A 12,613-nucleotide genomic window follows, 5' to 3' on the forward strand; every position below is an offset into this window, starting at 1 on the left:
TAATAATAGGTGTAGATAATAATGATGTAATCTACTAGTGTGGAAAACCCCAACCCAGAATGTGTTATATTATAGGCTGAGAGGAAATAACAAATGTGCGGATTTTCTTTAGAACACAGCACAACGGAGACGCTCAAACACATGAGAACCTCGAAGAGACCGAGAGGGGAGATCTAGATATTGATGATGTCACCACATGCGTCTCTCTGTTGATAGGCACGCCACCGGCCGCTAAATAAACAACGCCGGTTAAATTCTAGAATAAATTCGGGTAAATGCAAACACCCATACCAAGCCGAACTAGCAGATATTTTCTATAAAAAATTTGGACGGGCTAGCCTAAAGAAAACGATTTTTTTTTGTTAATGGCCTATTTTAGCTAGACTAGCTGGGCCGTGGCCCAATTTTGCTTCAACATGGCTCTGCCCCTGAAGCCTAGCACTTGAAACTGAGTGGGACAATTCCAGCACAAGGAACCTAAAACTAGAGTTCCAGTCTCCAGAAATGTGTGATACAGGTGCACTGAAATGGCACATTTTGAAAACTTAAATGTTTATTAAAATTGCCATTCTCGTGTAGCCTAGAATAGAACGAATTTTTAATTAAGATTAGAGTTCAACATTATCTACACCTAGGAGTTTTTTGTGATTTTATTTTGAAACCTACAAATGTCGATTTCAAAAAAATAAATTACTCCGTATACTCCTGTATAAGGCTACAGTGAAGCTAGGGCTCCATTTGTGGTTTCCGCTCGCTCACTCTTTTTTTTTTTTGATACTCACATTTTCAATCCAGCCCATCTATCTTGTGTGAGCCTAGGGTTTGTATCCAGTCAGTCCGCAGAGCACATTCAGCCCAAAAGTAACTCATCCAGTGCTGCTCGTCTTCACCCCGCCGCCGCCCTACCTCCACCTTCGGTTCCGGCGACCGCTGCTTCAACCTAGCCGGCAACTACTTCTCTTGCTCCCCCAGCGCTAGCCAGAGTCCTCCATTGTTCTGCCGTGGAGATGGAGGCGGGGAGTCCTAGTCGGAGGAAGAGGAAACTAGAAGAGCCGCCTGCGGCTACGGCGGAGGGAGGCACTCACGCCCGAGAACCGCCGCCCGGAGCGGGCCAAAGCGAGGAAGGAGGCCCCACCGCCGTCGACCGCATCAGCGACCTCCCGGACCCCATCCTCGCCGACATCATCTCCCTCCTCCCCACCAAGGGCGGCGCCCGCACCCAGATCCTCGCGTCCCGGTGGCGCCACCTCTGGCGCCTCGGCTCCCTCAACCTCGACTGCGACGGCCTCGGCCGTGGCGGCTACTACAACCCCAACGATGACCATGCCGTCGCCGCCCTCATCCCTCGCGTCCTCTCCACCCACCCGGGGCCCGGCCGTCGGTTGTGCGTCCCCGCGAACTATCTCCGCTCCCGACCGGCTGCCGTCGACACCTGGCTTGGCTCCCCAACTCTTGACGGCCTTTGCGAGCTCGAGTTCCTCGACGTCTATGAGAAAATAAGGCCGTGGCCGTCCCTCCCGGAATCTGCGTTCCGCTTCTCACCCACCCTACGTGTTGCCATCATCCGGAAATGCCACCTCCCCGACTCTGCTACTCAGGCCCTTCACTTTCCCCAGCTTAAGCAGCTCGCTCTTGAGAACACTGTCATGTCGGAGACATCGCTGCACAGCATGATTGCCGGGTGTCCTGCTCTGGAGTGCTTGCTGATTCACAGCACCTCGGGCGTCCGTTGCATTCGGATCAACTCCCTTACCCTTAGAAGCTTCGGTGTGTGTGTTGGTCCTCAGCTGACAGATGAGCTCCAGCTCGAGGAACTCATCATTGAGGACGCCCCTTCCCTTGAAAGGTTGCACCGTCTTGATCTATTTGATGGCTTGCATGTATCATTGACCTCAGCGCCTAAGTTGAAGACCATAGGCTGCCTTACTGACATCTCCAGAAGTCCCTTGGAAGGCCCTGCCCAAGTTATTCAGGTACTTCTACTTATTGCCTTCATTGGACTTCTAAGCTGCATTTCTTTGTAGATTACATTATTACTTATCATCTGCAGTGGGCCTAATGTTGTCTTCCACGCTTGATACAGGGATTGCATCTCGATAGGCTGACGGCGGTGCTATGCACTGTCAATACGTTAGCTATTGATTTGTTTTTGCTTGATCTGGATACAGTTATTGAGTTGATGAAATGCTTTCCCTGCTTAGAGAAGTTGTATATTCAGGTGACGATTATTTATTGGCACTCTTTTCTTAATCTAATTAACATTCTGACATGGTCCATTCTCTTCCGTCTGTGTTCTTTTTCTAGTCTGTACAAGCAGAGAAAAATTTATGGCGTCGTAAACATCGGAATCTTATCAAATGTTTTGACATCCGCTTAAAAACAATAGGATTGGGATCCTATCGGGGCATCAAGTCAGAAGTTGACTTCGTCACATTCTTCGTACTGAATGCAAAAGTGCTTGAGTTAATGATAGTTCAGATTCGCCCTGGTGATTACTATCGGGGATTTGCTGCAGAGGAGTCTAGGAGGCTGAAGTTTGAGAACAGAGCTTCAAGAGGTGCTCAGATTCACTTTACAACTGATAGATGTCTCCGTCGTATTTTAGAAATCAACCATGTCCGTGATTTGGATCTAACGGATCCCTTCATATGTAGATACCGACATTGATTGGCCCGTTGAGTAGTTTGTGCCCATCTCATTTTCTGCCTTTTCCAAACTTGATTAATACTTGTGTTTCCTGCTTTTATTCTTCATTTTGTAGTATCCTGGAATCTTGTGACAAAGCACAAACTGTTTAAGCTATTTGTGTTGTCAGTTTTCTGTTATACTATCTATCAGCACTGTAAAAGTTGTACTGTTTAGTGCTATGTGCAAAATGAGTATGGAATTATGTATTCATACTGGTAGGTCATTGACATTGAAGTCATCTTATGCATGTGCTCTTTGATCACATGTGAGATCTTTCGTATTTTTTTGACATATGTCTAATTATTTACCACCTCCGTTCCTAAACATAAGGCATTTTGGAAGTTTGGGAGTTCATTTGAACTCCCAAAATGTCTTATATTTTGGAACAGACTGATAGTTCTCATTGTTGATCCTGGTTGCAAGCTTTGGTCAGGATTGCATATTATATCGATGAGAAGTAGATCTACGTTGGCACCCTTTGATGCTTTGCTTCTCACTGTATTATCATAGATCTAAGATGTGTCTTTTGTTCTTCAATTTGTTGGATTGTATGGCTGATGATAGAGCATGCTGTTAATATTATTGGAGATGGCTGGCTGTTAGTGTTTTACTAAATGTGCTAACTATCTGAAGTAATGTTAGAACTGGGCCAAATTAATGACTTTGTTGCTCCCATTTCTATTGTTCCACAATGTTATCTGATAAGAACTGTGTTGTTGGTTAGTATGTAGTACTCTGCAAGCATTTTTTTATTCGCTCTTGCATCCTATCAGCATATGATTATGTCGCTTATTGATTAATTATGGATTAGATATATATATCTTGCTATTCCTTTGTCTTGAACAGCAGGAATAAATCAACCTTCATTTATGAGCATATCTATGCTGATTATTGGACTGCTATTGCATCTGCCGGAACATGTGGGGAATCATATTGGTCCGAAAATAGGAGGGGAGATCGTCATATAACAAGTGCACCAGTCTTTGAGGTTGTGTCTTACTACTAAGATGGTCACTGCAACTGTGTAAACTTTGCTCGAGCATTTGATTTAGTAAAAACTGCACCCAACAAGTATTCTTTAGGTTCTTGTGGTGTACTTGAATAGACTTTTAATAATCTTCCATTAATGAAATCTCTAAAGAGCTCTAAGCTCCTAGGTGGTCTGTGGTTACTCGTGACGTGGCACAATCTACTCGTGACGTGGCACAAGCTGGGGCCTACCTGTAAGCGAGTTACCGCTCGTCTGCGGTGTGCTGGTGGACCTCATGTCAGTTCTGTGTTTTGCGTGTTGCTCGCTAGAGACCGGGGTGCGAGGAAAAGCCACAAACGACACGACTCTCGCTCCTGGCCCCCTCCTCATTCTCATCCTCTCTCAGGCTTGCGAAATTGCCGCTTTGGCCTGCGATTATGGCCGCCTCCACTGTTAATCGGCATTGATCTTTCCAACATTGACATTGGCAGGAGATCCATACCTGTGTCATGTAGGCTCAATTTCCGAATGCTCGCGGAGGAGAGGTGAGGCTCTCCCGCCGTGAAGAACGCCATGGGTTGTGCTGGTTGGAGGCTTGGAAGTCGGACTCCAGTGATGGCCACCAGAAAACTGTGCAGCCGTTCCTCCCCCGCCTCACTATTCTAAGGTCCCCTCTCCATCTAGATTTCGACGAGTTCAACACAGAGCTAGGTCGCCGTCCGCCTCCCCGCGAGGATACCTACGCGAATCCAAGGCCGATCCGGCGCCTCCAAGACCTGCCCGCAGCAGGCTAGCGCCATCGGTGAGAGCGGATACATCCCCATCAAGGTTCTTCCTTGCAAGGTCCGCTGCATGTTTTCCTAGATCTTTTCTTCCGATAGAAAAGCTGACGGTTGATTATACTGTCTTCTTTTGAGTTGGTTATAATTGATGCATTTACTAATCTGCTTCTTGGATATTTATTTTTTGTATTTAAGAGTTGTTGTCAAAGTAACTCTACCTCCCATTCTCCACGGTCATGGATATAGGATCTTTACCTAGCTATACACCCCAACGAAAGAGTAACATAAGTGAAAAGGAGAAACATAAAACCTGCTGTCCTTATTGCTCGTGAAGATGATGATGACATATTCGTTGGAGATGATGGAGTTGACTATATTGTTCCTAACAAAGAAATTAGTCAGAGCCCTATCTCTGAAGATATGGATGAATCCCCACATAACCATCAGAATCAGTCCCATTTGACTGAATCTGTGTATGGCCCTATTCGACCATCTGAACATGTGTATGACCCTATTCTACCATCTGAACCTGCTCAAGCTTGGGAATAACAATTGGCAAATCTATTTATGTTCAGCCAAGTCAGTTTAAGTGAATAGACATATGAATGGTGCAATTCAGGTTGAACATGTACATGAAGAGTAAAACATTATTATCTCCTTGTTATTAATATTTTTGTCAATCCATGTTTGCAGTATCTCTATGTTCAGTAAATCTTAACATGGTACGATTTGGCACGGTTATGGATCGGGATCTATATCTAGGTTATGTTTCAGTAGATCTTAACGTGGCAGGATTCGGCAAAGTTAGTTGTAAAGGGTGATGCATGTTTTACAACGAATTTAACGCTCATGTTTGATAAGCAGTTCACATGTTTATAGCTGTCATAGTTCAGTAAAATATGATATTTATTCAGTTTTGGGACTCTTATTTAAGTTAGAACTACGACGGACAAGCTGAAGCCTGGCAAACATCTCCTCCCCCATCAAGCTGCCTCACCACTCACACCACCACCGCCCGCCTGCTCCGTGCACTTGCAGGGTAGGTTGGCAACGCCTCCTCCCCTTCCGACGGAGATGGTGATAATCCTCCAAGGTCTGGTTGCATTTTTTTGTGCGTATATGAACTGTCAGTTTTTATCATAAAATGTATACTCTGGAATTCCTTGTACAAAGCCATTTTTTTTTTTACTTGCCGATAAGAAATCCATATGAATAGGTGAGTAATTAGTTGGGAGTTGATAGAAGATATTATTTCTGAAACATGATGGGGTGTGGTTATTGTTGCATGAATTGGTTGCATGAGGTGATGTTTCTGATGTTCACTTTCTCGCTATTTCTTCCATTTGAATTTTTCATGTTGTCTTAGCTCACTACGAAACTGACGGGTGTGGAAAGCAGAAGTGCATGGTTTATACATACTAACCCCTTGTCGATTTTTATTTGGATCCAGTTTTAGTAGATTTTACAAATTATTAAGCTGTTTGATCGAATTCTTACCTGGGATGACAATGACAACTTGTGTTCAGACACTTGTTTACATGTACAACTGAAATACAATGGTACTTATATTAAACTTACGAGTTGTTAAGTTTCATGCTTGAACAAGATTCGTTCAGACAATCATGTTGCCACCAGCTGCACTAATTGTTATCTAGGTATACATGATACATAATACATAACCCAACTACTCTCTGTTTGCATTCATGGTGATTTTTATGCATCAAGTCTTTGAAAATTCGCCCGTAGGAGGAAGTATGTTTCCTCTCTACTCTTTGGTTTTCATGGTTAACGGTTTCTCTATGTTTTATGTTGCATACCAGATCAGGTAATGCTGAAACTCACATGTGCATGTGAATGGTGTGCACCTATATTATCCCATGTTAGTCTTACTTTCAGTCCATTTTTATTGAGTTTTCGGAATACCTGACTGCTTATAGGTTTCTCTATTTTAGCTTACATAAACAAATCAGAGGAGGTGAAAAGCAGAGGTACATGCTTTGCACACCTTCCCTTATTTCCAGTCCAGTTGTTAGTGGATTTAGGAATGGCTAAGTTGCTTGGTTTAATGGAGTGCTATGATTCTTCAGAACGGTCACAATACTGTCCAATTTCCACTAGATTGAGATTCATTGAGACCATCATGGTTTAGGTTCGTTGATAACGGGTTGCCTTGACTTAATTATTTCACATCGGTTCTGTTCTATAATAAAACGGTGACCATTTTAGTTTGAAATTGATTTGTAGGACTAAAAGTTTTCCTTGTGCCATCACTTACTTGCTAGATTATTGCAATACCATATGCAGGTGGTTTTGGAAGTAATGTGAATTTACTTACGCACATGTTCTTTCTATAGAGGCAATTATGGTGCCTTTTTATTTTGCGAATCACAATTATGGTGCATTTTCTTAGATATATTTTGCACTTGCAATGGACTTTTTAGGCAAGTTAGTACCATGTGTGGTTTGTGAAAATACAATAATTTTGGTAGGCCTCAGTTTCTACGATGTTTCATACAAGAATCCAGGGCTTATCGTTTGAAGAAGCTATACTTGGGGAAATAGGAGCATATGCTCCCATTATGTGAATTCACATTTTAGAGTGTCAAAAAATTCTAAACTAAACAGTTACATGTACACCTAGACATTTTATGTTGGTACACAAGTTAAAAAAAACATTTTTCTGTGGCTCTTGTAAAAAAGATAAATTTTAATGCTGTAACACGACTACGTATAGGACATTTTTATGTCTTTTTGTACACACACACAAAATGTTGTTTTTCCACGAAAACTTGTGAACGAACATAGGATGTCACGGTGTATACCAAAAAAATTATGTCAGATTTTTTTGACATTTTTAAAATTGTTTTTTTATTGTTTTCTATAAGTGTGCCAAAACGCCACCTCCTACTTCTTGGTTTTAATTTGCAGCAGCATGAAGAGAAGGCTTTTCCCTTCTACTAGGTAATAGGTGTCTTTTGCTGCATCGGCTAGGCCTGTGAGGCCCAGTGTGCATTACTTTTCTGTAGGACATTTACTCCCTCTGAGTCAGACGCATCACAAATGATCCCATGGTCCAGTATTATCTCACTGGATGAGTGCCTAGAACTAACAATGCTTTGGGCCTGCTGTATTTTTTACACTACGTAGTTGTAGGTTTAGATTGTTGAGTTTTTGTGATGATCTTAGCCTTGGCCCTAGATTAGGATATCAGTCCGGTTGCATCTTCAGAGGCGATCACTCAATATCTCATTGTATCACATTACATGAACAATGTTTGGTAATGTACTGATTCAAAAGTAATACTATGATTTCTGTTGTATTATGGGTCCGTTCCGGTGAGACGACCGCCTGCAGAACTGCATATCGTGTACACTGTCGTGACTACATGGTTTAGGCTATTGAATATGATTTTGTTTCGCTCACCGTTTCCTGGATCCACTCATCCAAATGTGATGGTACCAGTGCCTAGATTTCATCATAATATCTACCAAACTTTGTATGCCAAAGAAAAACCAAAAGCCCATAGTTTGTCAAAAGATTTAGCCAATGTTGTATGTCAAAGAAAAACAAAAAGCCCAAAGAGCAAAAATAACTCAGCAAAGCGCACAAGGTCCTTCTAGTACATATAGACAAAATACAGATTGAAGAACCTGAGCCAAACATTATACATGCAATGTACAGATTGAAATTTTCCGAAATAGTTAGGTTTGAAATTTTGTAACACTTACACTCAAAAGCTGCAACACCGATATGTGCAGGAAAATTAAGACTGAACCTTGACATAAAACGTCCAAGAAAATTAAGTTCATTCCATTTTGCAGGGCAAATTCTGTATAATGAGTGGCGGCCCCGGAAGGTGGTGGTCTTGGTGGACGTGCAGGGTGCGACGGAGCAGCGGTATGTCGGAGCGGCGGCTCCGAATGTTCGTCATTTTCGAGGGTGCTTGACCTTGGGTCGCGTGGGCGATAAGGTGTCTCTCGACGGTGGGCTTGGGCGGCAACGACAATGGTGCTGAGCATGGTTTGGTTGCTGCAAGACCGTGTTAGTCGGCTCCGTCCCGGCGTGTCCGAATGTCTTCAGGTTGGCCTCCTCTTGTTGTGAGGTCGAAGCTGCCTTTGGGTGGTGTACGACGACCTTCGAGGGGCGGCCCGACGGTGAAGGTCCTTTTCGGCGCAGGTCTTGTGCATCTCCTCTTCATGGCTCGTCGTCAGAATCGGAGCTACCGATCTTTTCTTGGGGAGACATCTGTTTGGCATAGACCAACTTGAGCTTCGCGTTTGTGTAGCTTCTGTGGGTAGCCAGGGTGACTCGGTGTGCCCTTCGCGGCGTCGTGTGGGTGGGTGTGAGCTTGGCCCTGTCTTTGTAGGTTTTCGTCCGATTTTCTCCTAAAAATCGGGCACCTTCTGCTTAATTAATGGATGACACAAAGCTTTTAGCTCCGTTTAAAAAAAAAGAACCTCTGAAGATACAAAATTACTTAAGCTGATTTTGTGAAAGACATACGTCAAATAAGTAGCAGCAGCCCATCTCCCAATCTCTCTCATTCCACGCCTCTCACAAGCTGCAAAGATGTCCTGGCAGTGGCAAGCAGCAGCACACGGACGCGCTCTTTGCTCTCCCCTACACTTCTCTCTACGCCATGTGCCGTCTCCACCCAATGCCAAGCACCACCCGTCCCGGTGGCTCCTCTGCACATGCCCCCTCCGCTCACCTCCCGTGGCTATTGGTTCTTTTGCCGCATCTCTAGCTGTCAAATTCCAAACTCTAAATCCGCGTATCTAGGATACCCTAATTCAGATTTGGGGTTCGAAAAGCACGCACGCAGTTTAGATACGTCATATGAAACTATAAATTTAAAAAAAACAAGAGCAAGAGAAGAACAGTTCGATCGGACAGTTCATGCGTGCAGTTCATCCTAAATTCAATTGCATTGAAGCACTACATTACATCAAAAGTAACTACAATCCGCCGCCATGGCACTACATTGGAGCAACTCACTGGAGCCTGTGTCGTAGCGGTGGCGCGTCGGCTGCTCACTCCTCGTCGCTGACGAAGTCAACGAAGACGTGGTCCTGCTCGACGGCGATGTGCCTCCATTCGGCGGCCTTGTCCGCGTCCTGCTGGAGCGCGATGAGGCCGACGACAGTGTCGAGCTCGCGCTCCGCGACGAAGTCGCCCGGCGCAAGGCCTGCGTTGACGCCGAGCTGCGGGAGGATGAGCTTGAACTGCTCGTCGTCGAGGTAGTCTCCCAGGGCGAAGTGAGGGAGGCGCGGCGGCTCCGGCTCGACGTCCTCCATCTTCACCACCAACGCCGTCGGCGGGTGCTGGCGGGAGCTCGACCCTGAGGACGACGAGGCTGCGAAAGAGGAGGCAGCGCATCCGCGGCGATACCGCTCCGACTCGTGCTTGGCGAAGGCGGGTGGCGAGGCGACAGCGTAGTTGCGGTAGCTACCGCGGATGCGCGCCGCGTTCGACTTCACCTTCTCCGCCTCCGTCTTCTCGCCGGTGGGAGGAGCAGTGGAGCTCCCACCACGCTCGGTGGAGCGTCCGCCGCGGCCCACCTGACCTCCCCGCGCCCTGCCACCATCGTCGCCGGAGGGAGGTGGGGACGCTCGATCTACATTCTACCGCGTCGATTGCTCGCCGGAGGGGCGGCGATTTGACGTTGGCGGGAGGCGGAGAGGCGGAGGAGCGGATGAGGTTTGGCCCCTATCCGCCTCGCCGACCGCTATGTATGCGGGTGTTTTGGCGATTGGGGCTGTGGTCTGGATACATTTTCCGGGCTAGACCACCTTTGCGGGGTCTGGTCTGGCCCAAAAAATGGCTGAAACCCTCATATCGACCCGCCGTCGTGTTTGCATGCCGATATGTGGAATCTGCTAGAGATGCTCTAAGCGGTGCCTCCATGGCCCCCGAGCAGCGATTGAGAAGGAGGCCAGGATGGCGACGGCAGCATACACGGGCATGATGTTGTCGAGGCCGAGTACTGCAGTAGAAGGAGGACTGTTGATCCATGAGTCGGTCTGTGTTGAACGGTGGGAGTCAGAGTGATGGGGAAATTGAGGGGAGGGGCACATGGAAGATCGAGGTCGGCCTCCCTGCGCTGTTCTCACCGAGCGCGGTGTCTTCCTCCATAGGATGCACGACGAAAGGTGTCCCGAGCGGCACCGCGGCCTGCTCGGCGAGGAACTACAGGCCGCAGCGCCGACACGCCGCTCGATCCACCATCGCCGGGGCCTGAGTAGGGTGGGAGGAGGTACGGAGGCGCGCGTAGGAAGTTGGGAGAGGGCTGTGGTTGTCGCTTAGGAGGTTGGTAGGCGGAGCGGGTGTCTGACGGCGCGCAGAAGGAGCGAGGGAGGCGGCGTCGTCGTGGAGGGATTAACCTGGTAGGAGAAAGCGGAGGGATCAAACCGCTCGGGTGTTACCCGCGTCCTTTCCAGCTTCACTGTATCCTGGGCCAAAGTCGAGGCACTGGTGGAAAAAGGGCCTTTAGTCGCGGTTCGCAACTGCCATTAGTCGCGGTTGCGCAACCGCGACCAATTAAGCGCGACTAAAGGCCCCCCCCCCTTTAGTCGCGGTTTCTTACGAACCGCGACTAAAGGCACGTCCACGTGGCCGCCAGCAGTCCGTAGGGGCGGAGGACCTTTAGTCGCGGTTCTCCTGACCAACCGCGACTAAAGGCCGCCGCAGGTTTAGGGTTTTAGCCCCCCCCTAAACCTGTTTTCTTTTTAATTTGTATTGTTTTATTTCTTTTGTGTTTTATTTTAATTTTGAAGGAGTTTCACATATTCTACGGTACTACATACAGGCATATGAATGTACAATTTCAAACAAATTTGAAATTAGAACCAAAAAGAATTCAAGAGGAATATACAATATATATTCAATATCGGATGACGCCATATACAATTTGAACAAGTTTCCATACATAATTTAGTGCATATGAAGTTCTACGTCCTCTACATAGTGTTGTCCTTTAGGATGGACGACTTCCCTCGCGATCCATCCAGCTAGTTCCTCTTGAAGTGGTCGGAAGCGAGCTTCTGGACTAAGCATCTTCCGGAGGTTATTCCTCTTGATATTGTTCTCACATGGAACCCGCTCAGAGGTGTATCTCCGGATCATCTCACAAACATAGTATCCACATAGATTGGTCCCCGGTGGCTGAATATCCCCAGTCCCACTCACTGACCTTTTAAATTGTAGCTCTTTTTTGAATTCACCGACCTTTTCATCTACGAACCGTCTCCAAACCCTACGAGGCAAAGAAAATTAAATGAACAAGAGAGTCATTAGTTACTTGATATTAGGAAATGAACGAAATAGGCCGATCGATATAGAGCGCAAATGAATGAAAATAATTACTTCGCATCATTTTTCTCATGTCGGCCCAAAGCTTTGAATCCATATTCGGAGAGTCGTGGACGAGAACCGTGGAGTCGTGAAATTTAATTACTAGCAGAATCCGAGTGGAACCTGCGGACACGATACATGCACGATCATGCATAACTCATCGATTAGCCACATACCATGCATGGAGTAAACAAAAGAGAATGTGCTCAAGACAGAAACACTCACCCAAAATGGTAAGGAAATAGAATATCACTTTTGAGTTCCTGCTTTGAAAGAAACCGCCACAGGTCTTCCTCCACGTCGGCGGGGTGATGTTGTAACACATATCCATTAACGAGGCGGACTGGGGGGCGGCGGCTGCTTACCCGCCGGAGGTGAAGGAGGTGTAGGTGAAGCACCAGCACCACCACCGCCACCGCCACCACCACCGTAGGGGGATGGACTTGTTGGCCTTGGCGCCTCGCCTGGAAACTTGATAAACTTCTTTTGCCATAGAATGAACTGGCGCTTGACATCTCCAAGTCTTCTCGCCCCTTCAGGTGTAGCAATGTCAATCTCGAGGTCCTCAAACCCTGGGACTATGTTCTCCACCGTGACACGAGCATAGCCATCTTGAATGGGGTTGGTGTGGTGGAGTGCTCCAGGTTCACATGGTAAAGCACTGCCGATGGCTACCTTCGTGGACATGTTCCCAATCGGATAATGCAGATGACATTCTTTCATCTCCTTTACATCGTCCACGGGGTAGCGAGGAGGCTCCGGTGCAGTAATATTGATCGTCGGTTCAACAGCACTAGCCGATGGGGCCTCCGTGGAAGCC

At 46.6% G+C, this 12,613-nt stretch overlaps 1 protein-coding gene across 1 annotated transcript; it reads left to right on the top strand.

The window, feature by feature from the left end:
• Positions 1 to 1,007: 1,007 nt before the first annotated feature.
• On the top strand, positions 1,008 to 2,818 carry LOC124656037 (F-box/LRR-repeat protein At3g26922-like). Its single transcript, XM_047194848.1, has 3 exons — positions 1,008 to 1,973; positions 2,084 to 2,218; positions 2,305 to 2,818. Exons 1-3 carry the CDS (start codon positions 1,008 to 1,010, stop codon positions 2,665 to 2,667), a joined length of 1,464 nt encoding a protein of 487 aa, XP_047050804.1. The 3' UTR covers positions 2,668 to 2,818.
• Positions 2,819 to 12,613: the final 9,795 nt, after the last annotated feature.

This window comes from Lolium rigidum, chromosome 5, assembly GCF_022539505.1.
Source record: "Lolium rigidum isolate FL_2022 chromosome 5, APGP_CSIRO_Lrig_0.1, whole genome shotgun sequence".
Classification (NCBI taxonomy): Eukaryota; Viridiplantae; Streptophyta; class Magnoliopsida; order Poales; family Poaceae; genus Lolium; species Lolium rigidum.